This window comes from Schistocerca serialis, chromosome 1, assembly GCF_023864345.2.
Source record: "Schistocerca serialis cubense isolate TAMUIC-IGC-003099 chromosome 1, iqSchSeri2.2, whole genome shotgun sequence".
Classification (NCBI taxonomy): Eukaryota; Metazoa; Arthropoda; class Insecta; order Orthoptera; family Acrididae; genus Schistocerca; species Schistocerca serialis.
The window spans coordinates 173,226,811-173,249,392 of record NC_064638.1 but is presented as its reverse complement, the minus strand read 5'-3'; the positions used below and the strand labels follow the sequence as shown (position 1 = coordinate 173,249,392).

The 22,582-nt window shown below is 47.1% G+C and overlaps 2 protein-coding genes across 5 annotated transcripts in view; one reads left to right on the top strand and one right to left on the bottom strand.

Moving 5' to 3' along the window:
- LOC126464895 (putative ammonium transporter 1) overlaps nucleotides 1–22,582 on the bottom strand; it is a 394,112-nt gene that overhangs the window by 198,963 nt on the left and 172,567 nt on the right. The window lies entirely within an intron of this gene.
- LOC126464854 (uncharacterized protein K02A2.6-like) overlaps nucleotides 8,437–22,582 on the top strand; it is a 394,353-nt gene continuing 380,207 nt past the window's right edge. For all 4 annotated transcript variants that reach the window (XR_007585966.1, XM_050096265.1, XM_050096263.1 and 1 more), the window contains exon 1: nucleotides 8,437–10,769. Coding sequence is in view for 3 of the 4 variants with exons in the window: in XM_050096265.1 (XP_049952222.1) it covers nucleotides 8,622–10,769 (2,148 nt within the window). In the remaining variant the exon portion in view is untranslated. The remainder of the gene's footprint in view (nucleotides 10,770–22,582) is intronic.

Sequence of the window (22,582 nt, the reverse complement as noted above, 5' to 3'; positions counted from 1 at the left end):
ATTTTTGGAAATTGAAGACGGGAAAGGATAACAGACGAAAATGAGATGAATTTGGCTCTTTAAAGTGGTCATTAGTGGACGACAATCGAAACCGAACAAGTAGAAACGTACACCCAATGTGATATCCCGACAGGTGATGTCCTGTTTCGCACCCAGTTTCGTTTCTCTTTGAGTGTCGAAAATTTTTGATACATATCGCATAAATCAAAATTTAAGAGTCTCAGGAAAGTGAACAAGTAACGAAAAAGAGTTTGCGAATTCTTTGTTCCAGTATCACACAAATCACACGCAGACAAGATACAGGCTTCTACCGCTGCTTGAAATGCCTCTGCGTTTTACTGTCATATGAGTGTAGCTAAAATTATGGGGCTGTTTTCAGAAGCGTTAATAAACGAAAGATATCAGAAAAGAGCAAGTTTCCTCCCTCAAATGTCGAGGTAGGCGTATGACGACAGTAGTTGCTAAGTATTGATGTTCAGCTAAGTCCTCCATTTCGGGTAAAAGTTTCTTCACAAAAGTATTTCTGCTCAGTTAAATCTTCCATTTGGGACAAAATTTTCTTCACGGCTGTGTGGTATGTCTTCTGACTCAGCCACACAAACTCTTATTAACAAAAGTACGATCGTTTGGGGTCCCATACAAAATTTATGACTGCACTGAGGATTTCTTAGTAGGAACTACGCAGCATGTCATCTTCGATGGAGACCCATCAAGTAGACGTAACTTCCGACGTGTCCCAGAGGAGTGTGTTGTGGATCGTTCTGTTCATGTTGTATGTGACCTGAAGGACAATATTAATAGCAGAGTTTCTGCAGATGGCAGAGTTCTCTATAGTGAAGTACCGGGTGGTTATAATTAGTGCAGCTACCCATACAAATTCCAGATGGTGCAGCAACTGAAGCAGCAACGGTTTGAATGTGCTCTTTGTTTTTTAGCACAGATCGAAGTTGATGACAAGTAGCCGGGAAATATTCTCTGGAGTGACGAGGCACATTTTACTCTAAGGAGTGCAGTGAATACACAGAACTGCCGAATCTGAGGTACCGTTAAACCGCGCGTTGTGCTCGAAGAACCATTGCACTCGCCGTACATGACTGTGTGGTGTGGATTCACAAGCACCTTTATTCTCGGACCGCTCTTCTTTGAAGAGAATACGCCCAGAGGGTCTGACGGCTGTATCGTGACGTTTGCACATTATCGAGACCTCCGTGTACAGCATGTGATTCTTGCATTGAAAGAATGCACCTGTAAGGAAATCACTGCTTTCATGCAAGATGGAGCAACACCTCACGTCGCTCGCCCAGTGAAAGATCTGATCAATGCAACCTTCCACAAACATGCTATCTCCGGAGATTTTCCTGATGCATGGCCTGCAAGATCACCTGGTTTGAATCCATGTGACGTTTAGCCCAGGGGATGTCTAAAAGAACAAGTTTACCACGATCACGTTCAGTGTCTACCCGATCGGTAGTTCTCTATACGGGAAAATGTCGCTCACACTTCACCGGAACTGCTGCGAGCAATTGTCGATCACGTCGTTTTACGGATGCAGCGTCTCGTAGACGTCTCCGGTGCTCATATGCAACCAACTGTGTAACGGGCGATTAAAAATAAAATCAACATTATGCTTTTCCCCTCATGTTTGATATTTACTACCCACGCCCCGTTCCTAATTCATTAGATATGGAGACATTTCCACATGTCTTTCTTGCGTTGAGAGCGCCAGACTTGCACCTGGTGGCAAAAGTTGTAACTAATTTTTTCCAGCGTACATCAGTTCAGCGTTAATGCATTATAATATTTACTAAGTTTTTCTGGCATACAATAATTACAGCCCACACCCGACCTCTATGCGTAATTTGCACCACCTTAATTATAACCACCGGTACTACCTGCAAAGAGCAGTTCAGATGTCCAGTCAGATCTGGATAAGATACGAAAGTGATGGAAATATCAGTAAATTGTATTAAACATCAGATATGAAAAATAGTGCACGTCACAAACAAATAAAAACTTGACTACAATATCAGTGACTCACAAATGGAACTATTCAATACCTGAATGTATCAGTTTTTAGGGATATGAAAAGTAATAGTAAAATAAGCTTTGTCGTGGATAACACACGTGGGTTGGGTTGTTTAGGGCAGGAGAGCAGACAGCGAGTTCATCGGTCTCATCGGATGAGGGAAAGACGGGGAAATCGGCCGTGCCCTTTCAAAGGAACCATCGCGGCAATTCCCTGGAGCGATTTAGGGAAATTACGGAAAACCTAAATCAGGATGGCTGGATGCGGGATTGAACTGTCGTCCTCCCGAATGCGAACACACGTGGCGAGCGTCATTGGTAGAATACGGGAAAAGCAATTAGTATTTAAAGAAGGCCGGTTGCAACACATTTGTCTTAGAATATTGCTCAAGTGTGTGGAATACATGTCAGACAGAACTAGAAGAGGACATTGAACGTATACGAAGAAAGGTAGGACGATTGGTCACAGGTTTGTTTGATCTACGGGAGAGCATCTTGAAGATGCCGAAAAATGTAAACTTCCGGACGACCAAAGACAGATGCCACCTGTGCCACGAAAGCTCCTTACAGATTTTCAAGAACCTCTACTGAATGAACAATCTAGAAATGTACTATGACTCTCTACGTCCGTCTTCCTACAGGGATGGCGCGGACAGCGTGAAGCTAATCCCATGGAGTACAGGAGCATTTAAGGAATCATTCATTCGGCGGTCCATACGCGAACAAAACTGGAAGAAACACCAATACGTGGTACAGTGGAGTGAAACCCTCTGATATACACTCCACAATGGTTTGCAGAGTACAGATGCAGATGTAGATATACACTACTGGCCATTAAAATTGCTACACCACGAAGATGACGTGCTACAGACGCGAAATTTAACCAACAGGAAGAAGATGCTGTGATATGAAAATGGTTAACTTTTCAGAGCATTCACACAAGGTTGGCGCCGGTGGTGACACCTACAACGTGCTGACATGACGAAAGTTTCCAACCGATTTCTCATACACAAACAGCAGCTGACCGGCGTTGCCTGGTGGAACGTTGTTGTGATGCCTCGTGTAAGGAGGAGAAATGCGTACCATCACGTTTCCGACTTTGATAAAGGTCGGATTGTAGCCTATCGCGATTGCGATTTATCGTATCGCAACATTACTGCTCGCGTTGGTCGAGATCCAATGACTGTCAGCCGAATATGGAATCGGTGGGTTCTGGAGGGTAATACGGAACGCCGTGCTGGATCCCAGCGACCTCGTAAGACTAGCAGTCGACATGACAGGCATCTTATCCGCAAGGCTGTAACGGATCGTGCAACCACGTCTCGATCCCTGAGTCAACAGACGTTTGCAAGACAACAACCATCTGCACGAACAGTTCGACGACGAGTGCAGCAGCATGGACTATCAGCTCGGAGACCATCGCTGCGGTTACCGTTGACGCTACATCACAGACAGGAGCGCCTGCGATGGTGTACTCAGCGACGAACCTGGGTGCACGAATGGCAAAACGTCATTTTTTCGGATGAATCCAGGTTCTGTTCACAGTGTCATGATGGTCGCATCCGTGTCTGGTGACATCGCGGTGCGCCATTCTGGCGTATCACCCGGCGTGATGTTATGGGGTGCCATTGGTTACACGTCTCGGTCACCTCTTGTTCGCATTGACGGCACTTTGAAAAGTGGACGTTACATTTCAGATGTCTTAGACCCGTGGCTCTACCCTTCATTCGATCACTGCGAAACCCTAGATTTCGGCAGGATATTGCACGACCGCATATTGCAAGTCCTGTACGGGCCTTTCTGGATACAGAAAATATTCGACTGCTGCCCTGGCCAGCACATTCTCCAAATCTCTCACCAACTGAAAACGTCTGGTCAATGGTGGCCGAGCAACTGGCTTGTCACCACACGCCAATCACTACTCTTGATGAACTGTGGCATCGTGTTGAAGCAGCATGGGCAGATGTACCTGTACACGCCATCCAAGCTCTGACTCAATGCCGAGGCACGTCAGGCCAAATTGCGTGAAAATGTAATCACATGTCAGTTCTAGTATAATATATTTGCCCAATGAATACCCGTTTATCATCTGCATTTCTCCTTGGTGTAGCAATTGTAATGGCCAGTAGTGTAGATGCCAAGTGTTCTTCGTCCTGCGACTGTGAGAAACGTTTCTGAGCGTCAGGACGAGCCGTAGCGCCACTAAACGAGTACGAGTACAGCGAGTGTATATTTTGTTGGCTCGCATTCCAGAAACGTCACGCAGAGAGAGGCGGCACGTCGCCTGACGTTATCCGCTACGATAAACAATCCGCACGGAGCAAGGCCGCCGCCTCAGCTGACGCGGGCGCGAAGCGATACCGTGTGAGGCAGCGACTGTAGTTGCGAGCCACGAGCAGTGACAACAGCGTGCGTTACTGTAAAGCGGGCCTGCGCAGAGGCTAGAAGAGCCACAGGCTAATTGTGGGTGAATGGAGGGGATTCATGGCTGGGTTGGAAACCATCTCAATGTATTATTCGGCAAGCCGAACTGGTTACCCGGTCGTAGGACCAAAAGCATGAGAACACCTCCATGGAATGCGACGTTGACCGCTATGTGTCATGTGAGGCGTACCTGCCGTATAAAAGGAGGCGTGGAGTACAAACCCCTGCGCCGGCCGCCCCCTCCTCAGAGGAACCGGTGGCCCCGCAGCTGGCCGCTCCCGATGATGTCCGTGTCCAGGGGTCAGGGAAATGTATTATTTCACTTGTGTTACGAATTTATATACTAAAGAGAATTCCTTACTTTTTCTGCCTCCCATTGCTTACGGCACCATTGTAAAGTTTCAAGGTTAAGTATTGTCATTCACCTTACTGTGATAAAAATCTATTAATACGATTTGCTTGAATTGTTGTTTAGCGATCCGAAAGCAGGTTTCCTATGCACCCTATATTGGACGAGTGGGCAGGACAAAACGAGCCGTACGCTATACATTGTTGAAATTCTTATAGGATCCTTGAAATAATCAAGCTTAGGCCGGCCGCTGTGGCCGAGCGGTTCTAGGCGCTTCAGTCCGGAACCGCGCTGCTGCTACAGTCGCAGATTCGAATCCTGTCTCAGGCATGGATGTGTGTGATGCCCTTAGGTTAGTTAGGTATAAGTAGTTCCAAGTCTTGGGGACGCAGATGTTATGTCCCATAGTGCTTAGAGCCATTTGAACCAAGCCGAGGTAGCGATGAAGTGGGGACTTTGGAGTACGAACATTTCACAAGTATGCCGTGAATATCAGGAATCAGGTAAAACATCAAATCTACGACATCGGTGTGGCTGGAAAAAGATACTGCAAGAACGGGACAGACGACGGCTGAAGAGAATCCGTCAACGTGACAAAAGTGCAACCTATCCGTAAACTGCTTCAGTTTTCAGTGCTTGGCCAACAAAAAAAAGGCAGCGTGCGAACCATCCAACGAAACATCATCGATATGGGCTTTCAGAGTCGCCCACTCGTGCGGTGTGACTGCTACGGTCGCGGGTTCGAGTCCTGCCTCGGGCATTGATGTGAGTGATGTCCTTAAGTTAGCTAACTACTTCTAAGTTATAGGGAACTGATGACCTCAGATTTTAAGTCCCATAGTGCTCAGAGCCATTTGAACCATTTGAATTTTGAGCCCACTCGTGTACCCTTGATGAGTGCACGACACAAAGCTTTACGGCTGCCTGGGGCCGTCAACACCGACACTGGACTGTTGATAGCTGAAAACATATTCCCTGGACGGACGAGTCTCGTTTCAAATTGCATCGAGCGGATGGACGTGTACTCGTATGAAGACAACCTCATGAATCTATGGACCCTGCATGTCAGCAGGGGACTGTTCAAGCTGGTTGAGGGTGTGTAATGGTGTGGGGTGTGTGCAGTTGGAGTGATAAGACACCCCTGATACGTCTAGATACGACTCTGACAGCTGACATGTACATAACTGTGGTGTCACCGCCAGACACCACACTTGCTAGGTGGTAGCTTAAATCGGCCGCGGTCCATGTAGTACATGTCGGACCCGCGTGTCGCCACTGTGATCGCAGACCTAGCGCCACCACCAAAGCAGGTCTCGTGATACGAGAGAGCACTCGACCCCAGTTGTACGAGAACCTAGCTACCGCCCAGTTGTACGAGAACCTAGCTACCGACCAGATGTACGAAGCCTTTCGCTCTCATTAGCCGAGAGACAGAATAGCCATCAGCTAAGTTAATGGCTACTAACTAGCAAGGCGCCATTTGTATCACTGCCTATAGCTTACGAGTATTCAAGAGAGATGTATTCCAAGGACTAATAAAAAGATAAGTAATAAGCATCTACATACTTTTCTTCTTATTCATTTATAAGTTCTCATGTTCCAGACTTCACGCCCGTCTGCGTTAGCCTTGCGTGCCCTATCGGCTACAGCGTTAGTCTAGCTTGCCTTTTCAGCCATCTCAACTTCACGGTGTCGGCCCCGATACCGACACAACATTGGCGACGATTTAAAGTGTTTTCTGATTGCTTACATTTAATTGTGTAATGGCTTCGCCACATTCTCCAGATGTACTGTCCGAATTTTATCGCTTGCAGAATCAGCAGACGCAGGCGTTACTGGATGCCCTTGGACAGCTCGTCCAGGGTCAACGTACCATTCAAACCGATGCGGCCGCCGCCGCTTCTTCGCTACCGCTGCCACTAAACGCTGTTGCACCTCCCTTTCGACCATACGTGGCAGCCGATGAGACCTGGCACGAGTGGTCTCGCCAGTTCAACTTTCACCTCGCTGCCTACAGAATTCAAGGTAAAGAGCGGCAGCCGTTTTTGCTTTCTTGTGTCGGTGTGTCCACATACCGTGTGATAGTGAAATTGTTTCCCCGACGCGACGTAGCAACTCTGTCCTACGAGGAAATTTTGTCTGCATTAGATGCCTATTTCAAAGAAACAGTTAATGTGGTTGCAAAACGGTATACGTTCTTTCGTACAAAACGTATGGCCGGTCAAACTAATAGGGAGTGGGTAGCAACATTGCAAGGACTTACTAGGGACTGTGCCTTTGAATGTGACTGTGGTCTTTCTTATTCAGATACAATGGTGCGTGATGCAATTGCACAGAACGTTTCTGATGTTCGCATACGGGAGCAAATTTTGAAACTAGTTAATCCCTCCCTTCAACAAGTGATAGACATATTGGATAGACAGGACACACTTGACTGTGCTCAGGAATCTTTTGAAACTTCGCCGGCCGTGTGTAACATTAACCGGCCCGCTGGACGCGCTGCGCGGCCCGGTAACCGGGCCTTGCGCACGTCGACACAGCGGCCGCCGCGTGCTAAGCCAGGTGTGCCGCGCCCACACACAAATGCAGTGAAATCATACCCGCGGTGTGCTACTAGACATTCGCGTGAACATTGCCCGTCACGCCAAGCTATTTGCTTTTTCTGCAATAAGAAAGGCCATGTTCAAAGTGTTTGCCAGAAAAAGCTCAGATCAGACAATCACAATCATTCCAGGCCCTTTGCTTCGCGCCGGAATCGAACCAAGGACACTCAGGCTCGTGGACCTTCGCCTATGGACATTCATGTCGTTAATTCCACTTCGTCCAGTGACACTTTCTCTAACAGTAACTGTGTTCGTCCCACAAAAACTGTGCGTCGACGTCGCCGGAAATCACGTCAATTAGCAAGTGATTCTGTACCAGTGTCTGTTCCAATTGCACAAAACAGTCGCTCTTGTCGTCAGCAGAACAATAAACTTTTTGTGGACTTAGACTTTGAAGGCAAAGTGATACCATTCCAGCTCGATACCGGAGCTGCAGTTTCATTGCTCAATCAGGACACGTACACACAACTGGGCAAACCTCCGTTGCGTTCCGCAAATGTTAAGCTAACTACATATTCTGGACATAAAATTCCTGTGTTAGGACAGTGCAGCCTTCTTGCAACATACAAGGGACAAACAAAACTTGTGTCATTTTACGTTCTTCGTTCTTCTTCTGCAGTGAACTTGTTTGGTCTAGACTTGTTTCAGTTGTTTAACATGTCTATTGTAAATCAGGTCCTATCAGTGAATCAGACTGTGCCTTCAGACAGTGTTTCTAGTGTATGTGACGAATTTGCAGACATTTTTGCACCGGGCTTAGGTTGCGCTAAAAACTATGAAGCACATTTAGAACTGAAGGTAAACGCGCAACCGAAATTTTTCAGGGCGCGCAATGTTCCCCACGCATTGCGTGATGAGGTCGCAAGAACGTTACACGATCTCGAATCACAGGGTGTAATTGAACGTGTGCAAGCTTCTCTCTGGGACATGTCATTAATGCCCAAGGCATACATCCGAGGCCAGAGCACCTCCGTGCCATACGAGACTTGCCTTCCCCTCAAAATGTGAAACAGCTACAGAGTGTGTTGGGTAAAATTAATTATTACAATCAATTTGTGCGCAATGCCTCTTCCATTTCAGCTCCGCTTCATCGCTTACGCCGTAAAGGTGTTCCGTTCGTCTGGACGACGGAATGTGAACGCGCCTTTCGCCAGTTGAAATCGGCGTTGCTTTCTAATACTTGCCTTACGCCATTCGATCCCCAGAAACCCCTTTTGTTGATGGTAGATGCATCGGATTTCGGGATCGGTGCTGTGCTTGCGCACAAAGTTGGCTCCCATGATCGCCCTATTGCCTTTGCGTCCAAATTGCTCTCGTCTGCGCAAAGAAATTATTCACAGATAGAGAAAGAAGCTTTGGCTCTCGTGTTTGGTGTTACAAAGTTCCATGATTTCTTGTATGGTCGTCACTTTACCATCATCACAGACCACAAACCTTTGACATCGCTTTTTCATCCGACCAAGCCTGTACCTCCACGTACAGCGCAGAAATTCATTCGCTGGTCTATTTTCCTCTCGCAGTACCGCTACGATATCTTGTATCGGTCCACTGCTAAGCACGGAAACGCCGATGCGTTGTCCCGTTTGCCTGTTGCTGAGGATAAAGCATTCGATTCTTCCGAACTTGCTTGCATGTTCATTGATTCGGAAACCGATGAAGTGGTCGAATCGTTTCCGATTGATTTTCGTCGTGTCGCTACAGCCACAGCTGCTGACCCTGTCCTTGCTACTGTTTTGCGTTTTGTTGCTACGCAATGGCCTTTGTCAAAGTCTCGGATCGAGGATCCGTTGGTTCGCCGATTTTTTGCTCACAAGGAGAGACTTTTTGTTCGACGTGGTGTTTTGTTGTTGCGTTCTGATAATGATCAGTCCAGAGTCGTGGTCCCACGTTCGTTACAGTCCTCTGTTTTACGGCTTCTTCACCAAGGACATTGGGGTATAGTGCGAACGAAACAACTTGCTCGTCAGCACTGTACTTGGTTCGGAATCGATGCTGCGATTACGAATATGTGTTCTTCGTGCCCGGCGTGTGCCGAACAACAATCAGCACCGCCGCGGAAAGTCTTTGCGTGGCCAAAAGCCACTTCCCCTTGGCAACGCTTGCACATTGATTTTGCTGGTCCATTCTGGAATGCTCGATGGTTGGTTCTGGTCGATGCCTTCAGTAATTTTCCTTTTGTTGTCCGGATGTCTTCCACGACGTCCTCCGCCACCATCCAAGCGTTGTCTGCTATCTTTTGCATTGAAGGTCTTCCGCAGACTATTGTTTCCGACAATGGCCCACAATTCATGTCCGCAGAATTTCAGTCATTCTGCCAGGCCAATGGTATTCAACATCTGACATCCGCGCCGTTTTCGCCTCAGTCCAACGGTGCCGCTGAACGATTGGTCCGGACTTTCAAGTCACAGATGTTGAAATTGAAAGAGTCGCATTCTCGGGAGGACGCATTGTTGCTCTTTTTGTCTTCGTATCGCTCTCAGCCCCGAGATCGTCGCTCGCCGGCTGAGTTGCTCCACGGTCGTCCTCATCGCACCTTGATGTCTTTGCTGCATCCGCCGCATCAGGTTCCTGTGCAGCGGCAGACTCCTGCTTTTGCTCCAGGCGACGTTGTATTTTATCGCAACTATCGAGGTTCACGGCGTTGGCTCGCAGGGCGCATTCTTCGCTGCCTCGGCCGCGCGATGTATTTGGTTTTGGGGGCCTCTGGTGAGGTGCGTCGGCATCTCAATCAGCTGCGCCTCTGTCGTCGCTCGGGTTCTGCCGCTCCCCGTCTGCTTTCAGCGACGGTGCCGTCCGGTCAGCGCCCTGGGGACCCATCTACTGGCTCGCCTCATCCCCAGGTGTTACCGACGATGCCTTCCATTTTGCCCCATGGCGACGCGCCGCCGCCGCCGCAGCAGCAGCAGCCGCCGCCGCCGCCGCCGCTTGTTCTCCCGCCGGCGCCGCCCGCATTCGACGCTTCGTTGCAGCCGCCAAGCGCCTCCCAGGGTCACGCGCCGCCGATCGCTTCCCGTGACCAGCTGTCCTCCGCCATGGAACTCCCGCCCGCTCCGGACCACATGCCGTCATCGCGCGTCGGCTACCCCGACGCCATGGAGGTTGATCCTTCGGTCACTCCTGTCTCTTTACGGGCGCATACGCCGCATGTTGACGTGCACCCTGGACTAGTTTTTCAGGCGTTTCCTAGCTCCCCTCGGACCGTATGGCCGGGTGCGGGTGGCACAGCCTCGCCTGTTGTTAGGCTCCCCACCTCATCGCATACGTCAACATGTGGTCCTCCCCACGGCGGGCGGAAGCCTTATCACACGACCGTTCGCCGATTTGCGGGGGAGGAATGTGGTGTCACCGCCAGACACCACACTTGCTAGGTGGTAGCTTAAATCGGCCGCGGTCCATGTAGTACATGTCGGACCCGCGTGTCGCCACTGTGATCGCAGACCTAGCGCCACCACCAAAGCAGGTCTCGTGATACGAGAGAGCACTCGACCCCAGTTGTACGAGAACCTAGCTACCGCCCAGTTGTACGAGAACCTAGCTACCGACCAGATGTACGAAGCCTTTCGCTCTCATTAGCCGAGAGACAGAATAGCCATCAGCTAAGTTAATGGCTACTAACTAGCAAGGCGCCATTTGTATCACTGCCTATAGCTTACGAGTATTCAAGAGAGATGTATTCCAAGGACTAATAAAAAGATAAGTAATAAGCATCTACATACTTTTCTTCTTATTCATTTATAAGTTCTCATGTTCCAGACTTCACGCCCGTCTGCGTTAGCCTTGCGTGCCCTATCGGCTACAGCGTTAGTCTAGCTTGCCTTTTCAGCCATCTCAACTTCACGGTGTCGGCCCCGATACCGACACAACAATAACCATCCTATCTGATCACCTGCATCCAATCATGAGCATTGTGTATTCCGACGGACTTGGGCAATTCTAGCAGAACAATGCGACACCCCACAGGTCCAGAATTGCTACAGAGTGGCTCCAGCAACACTCTTCTGAGTTTAAACACTTACGCTAGTCACCAAACTCCCAAGACTCGAACCTTGTTGAGCACATCTGGGATGCCTTGCAACGTGATGTTCACAAGAGATATCCACTCCCTCGTACACTTGCGGTTTATGGACAGCCCCGCAGGATACATTGTGTCAATTAGCTCCAGCAGTGCTTCTGACATTAGTCGCCTCCATGTCATGTCGTGTTGCGGCAGTGCTGCGTGCTCACGAGGGCCCTGCACGATATTAGGCAGGTCTATCAGTTTCTTTGGCTCTTCAGTATATGTAAAATGAAAGAGGAGAGGGGAAGAAAAGACACTACGCATCCATGTAATTGATTGTTTCGCCTAGCTGGGCAATGGATACTCTGTGCGGATGCACAAATACGTCCGACCTCCTGTGGGAATCTCAGAGTAGCGAACGTAGAGGAAATGGGCAGGGACTGTAGACAGGTGGCGCTCAATGAGAATGTGGATCGACCGTGAGGCGTGCAGAGATAGTCCGCGCAGTTGGGATAACGGTGCGTCATGGATGACGCAGTGGTTAACGCACCTGCATAGCAAGCAGGAAATACCGTGTTCAAATCCCGCTCCCGTACAAATTTTTGATTCGTCGTCGCAAATTCCGCGTAATGTTCCGATGCAGCTGACAGCAGTGATACATTTTCCTTCCTGTCTTCCCCTCTCTACCTTCAATTTACATATAATGTGTGACAGCTGCGGATTCTGCGTGGTGTCCGAAAGAACAGACACAACGCATTCATATAATTGATGTTACGGCAATGTGCAATAGGTAAAATGTAACTTAATAAAACAGAACTACCTCGAGTGTATTCTTCAAAAATTGGAAAATACATACAGTTTTATGTCACCTGAGTATTACTGCTAGCGCTTTAGAAATTGCTTTATCATGTACGCATAATACTAAACGATATCATTATTCTTAAATCAAATCTGCTAACACACTGGTATGCGCTTCAGTCCGGAACCGCGCTGCAGCTGCAGTCGCAGGTTCGAATCCTGCCTCGGGCATGGATGTGTGTGATGTCCTTCGGTTAGTTATGTTTAAGTAGTTCTAAGTCTAGGGGACTGATGACCTCAGATGTTAAGTCCCATAGCGCTTAGAGCCATTTGAACCATTTGAACACACTGGTGTCCAAAATTAAAGCAACAAAAGGAAATTAGTAAGGTGGCATTTATTTTGTCACAAAACAGTATAAACAGGTGATAGTAAAGTAGAAACAATGTAAGGGATACAGAAAGCAAACAACTGCAACATGCATAACGGTAGACAAAAATGTTCTTCGTTTTTTCCAACTTAACGGATTTGCATACACATTCCGACAACTGGTTAATGTGACCACCTCTGGCAGCAATACAGGCCTGACAACGACGGGGCATGCAGTGAACGATGTCATCGGTCTCATTTAAGCAGTAACGCCCATTCTTCCTGCATAGCTTCCCACAGTCTTGGAGAGTGGTTGGTGGATGCAGACGTGATGCAGTCTGTCGCAGACTTGCTCAATGGGATTCAAATCGGGAGAGCGATCAGGCCACGCCATGCGTGCAATATGTTCCGTTTCTAAGAAAATATCAACCACCCATGCTCTATCAGGTCGAGCGTTATCGTCATCAATACGACGTCTGGGTCCACAGCACCTCGCAGTAACCACAAATGACGTCCCAAGATCTCGTAACGATACCTGACAGCAGTTAAACCTTGCCGATTGGCCTTTAGAACTTCATGAAGTCGAGTTCAAGTGGTACACCCAATCCCTGCCTACAACATTATCCTCCTCGATGTGGGTCTCTTCCACAATGTTTTGGTCCCGAAATCACGTTCCAGGTTCCCACTAGATACGAATACATCAATCATTCTCCGTATTAAATAGGGACTTGTTTGTGAAAACAACATTGGCCCACTGTTCGACAGTCCAGTTGGCATGTTGATGACTCCACGTCCCCTTCTGTGAAAACACCTCGGAGGTGCACATACAGCATGTGTCCGACAATAAAGGCCACTTTGCCGAAGTCTTCTGCACACCGCTTGCCTCGATACAACAAGTCCAGTGGATATAATTGCGTATGCCAGAGTCAGTCGACATAAAAGTTTTCTGGCTATGGTACCGCGGCATAATGTATAAACCTACTGCTGCTGGAGAAAAACCAGCGTTTCGGCAAGGTTGCAGCAGCCTTCTTCTGGGTCTAATGGTGCGTTCTAGATATGCAGTGTCCTTTATATTTTGTTGTTACTGTTCACTGCGCATGCCATTACGTCATAATTTTAAAAAAGGTAGTTACTACATTTGTCACTTAAGGAAGACGGAGAGGGAACTTTATTTTAATAGGTTACTGCGGTGGAAGGAGAACCAACTGCTGGACGTCGGCCGCGCGAATAGGCAAACACCTCCGCCGCGTTGGGGTGCAGCCTGTCTTCGCCGGCCGCGGTGGTCTTGCGGTTCTAGGCGCTCAGTCCGGAACCGCGTGACTGCTACGGTCGCAGGTTCGAATCCTGCCTCGGGCATGGATGTGTGTGATGTCCTTAGGTTAGTTAGGTTTAAGTAGTTCTAAGTTCTAGGGGACTGATGACCACAGATGTTAAGTCCCATAGTGCTCAGAGCCAGCCTGTCTTCTATAGTGGTCGCAGGATCCAGGACGTGCTAGGCTCCACTAAGGACAACATGGATGCATTACACACTCCAGGCGTTTACAAGGTGGAATGCGAATGTGGAGAGGCATACATCGTCGAGACTGGTAGGCCAATAACAACACGCATTCGGGAACACGAGCGCTAAATTCGTCTAGGGCAACACAACAAATTCGCAGTGACAGAACATCAGCAAGACTGCGGAAAAGAAATAAAATTCAGCGAAGCCTTTGTGTTGGCCAAGCAGCCGGTTATGACGAAACGCAAAATCAGAGAGGCCATCGAAATACTTAAACATCCTAACGTCATGAACAGGGAGGATGGACTCAGGCTTGCCCCATCTTGGCTGCCAGCAATCAGAGCCTGACAGATCACACTGTCAACCCAAGGCAAGAGCACTACCGGGGAGTAACTGCCGCAGCGCGGCCGACGTCCAGCAGTTGGTAAACAGCAGCCAACTTCTCATTCGACGGTGACCACCAATCATGGCACATAACACAAGAGCCAATAGATAACAGAGGTTACGTTCTCCCTCCACCGCAATAACCTTTTAAAATAAAGTTCTCTCTCCTTCTTCCTTAAGTGACCAATGAAAGTAACTACCTTTTTAAAATGTAATGACAGGCGCAGTGAACAGTAACAACAAAATATAAAGGACACTGCATAGCTAGAACACACCATTACACCCAGAAGAAGGCAGCTGCAACCGTGACCGAAACGTTGGTTTTTCTCTAGCTGCAGTAGTTTATACATTATGACGCGGTACCATAGGCAGAAAACTTCTATGTCGAAGTCCAGTGGATGCTGCGAGCTCACATGCCACTTGCCGTGCAGTACTAAGGCGGTACTGTCGTTCCCTTATAGCCAAATAACGTTCCTCGCTTTTTAACATCGCCCGTGGTCGGCCCTGCCCTGGTCTTTGGAGAAATGTTTCGGTCTCTATAAAGTGTCACCACTTCCGAGAAACAACAGAACGACTCACTTTAAGCCATGGGGCCAAATCAGTTTGCAACTGTCCTCTTTCCTTTCTGTCTATGGCCTCCACCGCGGAGAGGCTGGTAGGCATCTTCTCTGTGCCATACTGCAGCGTCTATGAATGTGGGGCAACCCACTACCTCGTTTCATAGGTGTCCTGACGTCATCGTTGGCATGATTGTCCGTCGAACGGAACGCCATTTTCTGTACAGAACCCGATCGTAAGGACATCTGGTTTACTGTCTGTGTTATTATACCGTGAATTAGACACAGGACACGGAAACAGCGGTTTGTTGCTTTAATTTTGGACGCCAGTGTAGTTGTTTTCCCTGAAAAAGAGACATTGCGATGCAGGGCCCACGAAAGCGCGGTGTCCGAAGCATGTGTTACATGCGTAGTATGGCTAAACTACTTTTGGCAACGCCCCAAGCATTTCCGGTGCCTTTCATGAATATTGGCGGTTTGTGATATGCAGCTGTTGTAAAACGAAAAATCGTATAAGTATTTAGGGGTAATACCAAGAAGCGATATGAAACAGGAGGAAAACGTAAACCCAGTTCCGGAAAAGTGTAACATATCTATAAAGTAACAAAATTATAAACAGCCGACCAGTTGCAACGGATAAATAATTCTTTACCTAGGTTTCGACAAATATAAATTCGTCTTCTTCAGAAGGTGGCCTAAGGACAATGAACATCATAGCTTACATTAGAAAAGTATGAAACTTAAGTCAAGAATTTTTTTTTTCTTTATTGTTATTTTCAAACCCGTACAAACAGGCAGGCTGTCAGCAGCATGGTACGCCGCTCTTCAGCCGTAGAGGAGATAAAGAAAGAAACAACAGAAAGAATACACAAATGTGACACAACGGTGGGTAATAAAACAGTAGACACATAAAGACAAACACGGAGCCGTTCACACTCGACGATAATTCACTACAAACTGTTGTCACGACGCACTAACACTGAAGATGGCGATGGCACAGGTGAACGATGGAGTATGACGGGAACACTGAACACGAAACACGACGGCACTCACGAGACACTGACGGCGATGATCTCCGGCGCGCGAATGTCCACTCAGCGTGTACGAGTCCGGGGACCTGCCAAGAGAGGAGGTGGAGGAGGAGGAAGGGGAAATGGGAGAGGGGAGAGTAGAGATGCCATGGGCAAAGGAGAGAGGGGGAGGGAGGAAGGGGGAGGGAAGCCCGGAGGAGAGGGTAGGAGGGAGGGGGGAAAGGAAAGAGAAGGGAAGGGAAAGGGGGGGAGGGAGGGTGCCTGAAGGAAAGGACACAGGAGGTGGGGGGGGAGGATCAAAGTTGATAGGAGGGGTAGATGCAGGGGAGGAGGACATCATCAGGGAGGGGGAGCTGGCGGAAGCCACCTTGGAAGAGGGTAAGGAGGGTGGAGAGATGGAGACCGGGTGGGACGTGGGAATACAGGCGCGGCAGCGGGCGGGGGTGGGAGAGGATCGGGGACACGAGCGGGTGAGGAGGATCAAGTTTACGGGAGGTGTACAGGATCCGTATCCTTTCAAGGAAAAGGAGGAGGTGGGGGAAGGGGATGAGATCATACAGGATCCGCGTGGGGGAGGGGAGACGGATGCGATAGGCGAGGCGGAGAGCATGGCGTTCAAGGATTTGGAGGGATTTATAAAAGGTAGGGGGAGCGGAGATCCTTGTAGGATGGGCATAACAAAGGATAGGGCGGATGAGGGATTTATAGGTGTGGAGGATGGTGGAGGGGTCCAGACCCCACGTACGGCCGGAAAGGAGCTTGAGGAGACGGAGTCGGGAACGTGCCTTGGCTTGGATCGTCTGGAGATGGGGAGTCCAGGAGAGGCGACGGTCGAGTGTGACGCCAAGGTACTTAAGGGTGGGAGTGAGGGCGATAGGACGGCCATAGACGGTGAGATAGAAATCAAGGAGGCGGAAGGAAGGGGTGGTTTTGCCTACAATGATCGCCTGGGTTTTGGAGGGATTGACCTTGAGCAACCACTGGTTGCACCAAGCGGTGAACCGGTCAAGATGGGATTGGAGAAGGCGTTGGGAGCGTTGCAGGGTGGGGGCAAGGGCGAGGAAGGCGGTGTCATCGGCAAACTGGAGGAGGTGGACGGGGGGCGACGGCGGCGGCATGTCCGCCGTGTACAAAAGGTACAGAAGGGGGGAGAGGACGGAGCCTTGGGGCACACCGGCGGAGGGGAAAAAGGTGTAGGAATCTGTGTTATGGATGGTGACATAGGAAGGACGGCGGGAGAGAAAGGAACCGATCAGACGGACGTAGTTAATGGGAAGGGCAAAGGTTTGGAGCTTGAAGAGGAGACCGGAATGCCAGACGCGGTCATAAGCGCGTTCGAGGTCAAGGGAGAGGAAGATTGCGGAGCGACGGGAATTAAGCTGTTCGGAAAGGAGATGAGTGAGGTGAAGGAGAAGATCGTCGGAAGAGAAGGATGGCCGAAAGCCACACTGGGTGACGGGAAGGAGGCGGTGCTGGCGGAGATGCTGGTGGATGCGGCGGGTGAGGATAGATTCCAGGACCTTGCTGAAGACCGAGGTAAGGCTGATGGGACGGTAGGAGGAGACGGCGGATGGCGGTTTGCCAGGTTTAAGGAACATGAGGATACGGGAGGTTTTCCACAGGTCGGGGTAGTAACCGGTGGACAGGACTACATTGTAGAGCCTGGCCAGGGTGGAGAGGAAAGAGACAGGAGCTTCACGAAGGTGACGGTAGGTGGCACGATCGTGACCAGGAGCGGTGTTGCGTTTTGTGCGGAGTGTATCAATGAGATCCTGTGCAGTGATAGGGGCATTGAGTTCCGCGTGTGTAATGTTGTCCAAGTACTGGAAACCAGGAGCGAGGGGAGGGACAGAGGTGTCAGTTCGATCGCGGATATCCGGGAAGAGGGAGTAATCGAACTGGGGATCGTCGGGGATGGAGAAAACATCGGAGAGGTAGGAGGCAAAGTGATTAGCCTTACTAAGGGTGTCAGGGAAGGGGTGTAAATCAAGAATAAATTTTAACACAAATTAGAGAGCTCTTGCATTACAGAAATATGAGAACGACGACTGGTACTTACAATTTTACATTAGTAAGGACTAATGTACCATCGCCGTTTTTACAAATATCGGCATAGATCCATTTGTCAAAATGAAATATAGCCCTAGAATTAGGGTTTGTCACGTAAATATAAATTAGTACATGGATCTTGCAGAGCTCACAACCGACTGAGTGTAATCGGCGAGCGTAGTTACTCTGAGACCAGGGCAGGTGGCGCTCATGGCGAGAACCATGTGCCAATTGGCGTAAAAAGGCAACGTGTAAATTATCATTATTAATAACGTCCTTAGATAAAGTAAAGAATACTGAATAAAACCAATATTACTTTTACGCAGGCTGAGAATGACTTGTTATGTAAAGGCCTTAAATATAATTTGCCTGCTCAACTCGGTAAAGATCCAGTTATCTGTAATCTTATTGTAGATGTAAAAATCGGTTTGGATTCCCGCCGATTTTTTTCCCGCCGATTTTTTTCGTGATGTCTCTTCTCTGTTTATCTCATTGTACTCTCTTCGGCTGAAGAGCGGCGTATTGTGCTGCTGCCAGCCTACCTGATTGTTCAGGTGTCAAAATACCAATAAAGTAAAAAAAAAAAAAAATCGGTTTGGAATCCCTGAAATTAGAGAAAACCGAGCAAGTCAAATGTGCCTACGAATGTAATAACACAATAGAAAAAGAAATTAAACTACTTCCTAATGTCCAGTCGGACGAATATAGTATAGTAAAAAGCATTAATCGTAAACTGAGAGAACACGACGCCTTAGTCACTAAGAGCGACAAAGGGAACACTGCTGTGGTGGCTTATAAAAATGAATATATAGAAAGACTGTAAAGTTTTTTGAGGAAAATGACATCAGTGAGGTTACCGTAGATCCAACCGCGGAATTGCAAAAAGAAATCCGATGTACTTTAGCTAGTTCTGTCAGCTTGTTCAATAACTTCCAAAAGAAAGGGCTTATAAATATGAACCCGTGCTCAGAAGTCAGTTTAAACTGCACAAACAAAATCACCCGATTAGCCCTGTAGTGAATGGAATAGGTAGTCCACATCACACACTCGCTAGGCGCCTCCATTTTAAAATTAAAGACGCTTTCATATTTGAAAATAATTTTTCGGTTAAAAATAGCAAGGAAATAATCAACAATATTCAAACTGTAAGATGTACACCTGACACAATACATCGTCAGTCTTTATACAAATGTCCCGGTCGATGAAACCATAGCCCTTGTAAAAAAGAATCTATTAAAACATAAAAAACTAAGTGAAATTCAGATTGCGGAACTGATTAGTTTGCTTAAAGTCGTTTTGAAATACAATTATTTCACGTTCAATGGGAAAATGTATGTGCAACCAGATGGTTTAGCAATGGGTAGCCCCCTCGCCGGTATTTCGGCAGATGTTTTCATCAACGCACTGGAAATAACGTTCTTCAATTCAAGTTCAGAATTACGCCACAAAATCCGCTATTATGCACGTTATGTTTACGACATTATCATTTCTTTTGACGGCACTGATCATCAGTTACAGCTTCTTTTCAATGTTTTCTATGGTTTACATGAAAAGATTTACTTTACGAAAGAACTTCAGAATGAAAAAAGTGAACTTAACTTCCTCGATTTAACAATTTCTATACGGAATAGTTCCTTCAATTTCAATATCTTCCGTAAGGAAACTTATTCAGATAATGTCATCCCTGCTGACTCAACTCATCCAAAAGCTCATAAACTGGCGTTTTTCCATTCTGCCATTCACCGTATGGTAACCACTCCTTTATCACCTGCCGATCAACAAAAAGAATTGAAGCGATTGCGGTTAATAATGGGTAAAATCAGAATATGATTGATTACTTGTTCAATAAGAAAACTTCCCAAAACTGTTCGACTTTGAGCAACAACCTCCCCACTGATTGCAAAGAAGCTAAGAAAATTATTTCCATGCCTTTCTTGGGTAATATATCGTATAGGATAAAACGTCTTCTAATGAAAAAATATAACTGTAACATCTCCTTCTCTACAGATAACAGTTTAAAAAGAAATCTTGTACATTCAGTAGAGATTGTCGGCGATTGGTTTTCCAATTCAGGGGTTTACAAACTAACCTGTAATAACTGTCCTTCATATTACATGGGTCAAACAGGCAGAGGAGTGAAAACAAGATATAAAGAACACCTATTAGGTAAAAAAGGAGCGAATATACACAGCTCTACTTTTGCTGAACACCTCTTGATAGCCGGTCATACGCCTAAACATTTAGAAGACACTGTTATCCTACACATAGAAGTCAAAGGGCGTAGATTAGATCTGTGGGAAGAGTTACAAATTTTCAAACATCTAGAGTTCAAGGGCGGTAATATACTGAACGACCAGTTGAACCTTGCTTGTAGATAATTTTTCGAAGGCTTTAAACCTATACTGTTTATGGTATAACATTAATGCTGGTAACCTTAGTGGTCTATTTCCTCAGGAAGCTATGATGCACCTTCAATGCTTTAAGCTCACTACCCTTTATGTAATGTGGTTTTCTCACGATGTATGTTTGCCACTACATCGGCCCTTATGTGATTTTGTCTGGCTCTAAAACTTTGGTTCCCTGTGAATGTGTATTAACTGGATTGTGTAACAGTGTTCGTAATTCTGTCTTGACAAGAGCCATTATTGTCAATTTTAAAGTTCTGACATATATACCATTTGTGGGCTTCACTAATATAGTAATGTAATTTTTATATTTTGGCTGTATATGCCAATGGGCATAATTCTCTCGGCGTAAGCGCCACCTGCTTTTTGATGCACAACTATATTATTTGTACCAATGCTCCGATACTGTTATAACGGGAGTGCTAAACGCCTTCCTTCTTTTTTATTGTTACTTTATCTAAGGACGTTATTAATACTGATAATTTACTCGTTGCCTTTGTACGCCAATTGGCACATGGTTCTCGCCATGAGCGCCACCTGCCCTGGTCTCAGAGTAACTACGCTCGCCGATTACACTCAGTCGGTTGTGAGCTCTGCAAGATCCATGTACTAATTTATATTTACGTGACAAACCCTAATTCTAGGGCTATATTTCATTTTGACAAATGGATCTATGCCGATATTTGTAAAAACGGCGATGGTACATTAGTCCTTACTAATGTAAAATTGTAAGTACCAGTCGTCGTTCTCATATTTCTGTAATGCAAGAGATCTCTAATTTGTGTTAAAATTTATTCTTGACTTAAGTTTCATACTTTTCTAATGTAAGCTATGATGTTCATTGTCCTTATGCCACCTTCTGAAGAAGACAAATTTATATTTGTCGAAACCTAGGTAAAGAATTCTTTATACATTGCAACTGGTCGGCTGTTTATAATTTTATTACGTGGAACCGTTGCTGTTGTGCAGCTATGTTTAAAATACTGATATCTATAAAGGAAATAGCACAACCAGTTCTACAGCACTACTCCAGAGTTTAGAGTCCTTATCAAGCAGACATGACAACAAGCTTCGAACACCCATGGAACTTAAACTGGAATCCCTGGTAGAAAGACGACCTTATTCTGGCGACACCCTTTTAGATTAATTTAGACAAGCTATGTTCGAAGAAGACTGTGTGACCATTGTGTTTCCACCATTGTATATCTGGTGCAGGGATTACGAGAGGAAGATAAGGGAGAGTACGGCGCTTAAGATGCATGTAATCAACCATAATTTTCTCACTCTATACGTGTGTGGACTAGGAAAGGAAATCCATAATACTGGTGGACGCAACGTCCGGTGCACTGTGCAGTGGCTTTAGAAATGTCGGTGTTTTCGTTGAGTCCATGTAGAGTGTAGAGTCGTGTTTGTGTTGTTGAGAATGAGGTGACAAATCTTGGCGACGGAGGAGTACGGCAGTAATCCCGGTCTACGTGGCTGCTGTTGGGTGTTGCCATGCAGAACTGAACTACCATTTGAACTTCATGTTCTGACCCTGTGACCAAACGGATTTGAGATAACCTGTGGTCTAGGGTGGTCTTTGATTGGTAAGCAGAAAGTCATCGTCCTGGGTTCGAACCCAGACACTGCTTAAATTTTGGGCAAGAATCATCAGCAATGCCGCCGAAGACTTCCGACATAATAAGTCACCTTGGTTCTGCCAACGGGTATTGGCAAAAGATTTCGGATTAGATCTCCAGAAGGGGGCCGCCAAGAGGGAGGTGACAATGAGAAAGACGCGGAATAACGAACGAAAGTATAACATTATACGAGTCGGAGCGAGGAAGGTCAGAAGTTGACGTGATAGGAAAGCTAGAAAATCTGCAAAGGTAAATGTTAAGGCTCAACTAGATATATTGAGGATCGGTGAATCAGTGAACTGAAATGGGAAGAAGACAAGAATTTCTGGTCTGATGAGTATAGGGTAATACCAACAGCAGCAGAAAATGGTATAACGAGAGTACGATTCGCTATGAATAGGAAGAAAGGGCAGAGAGTGAGTTACTGTGAACGGTTCAGTGATAAGGTTCTTCTCTTCAGGATCGGTAGTTCA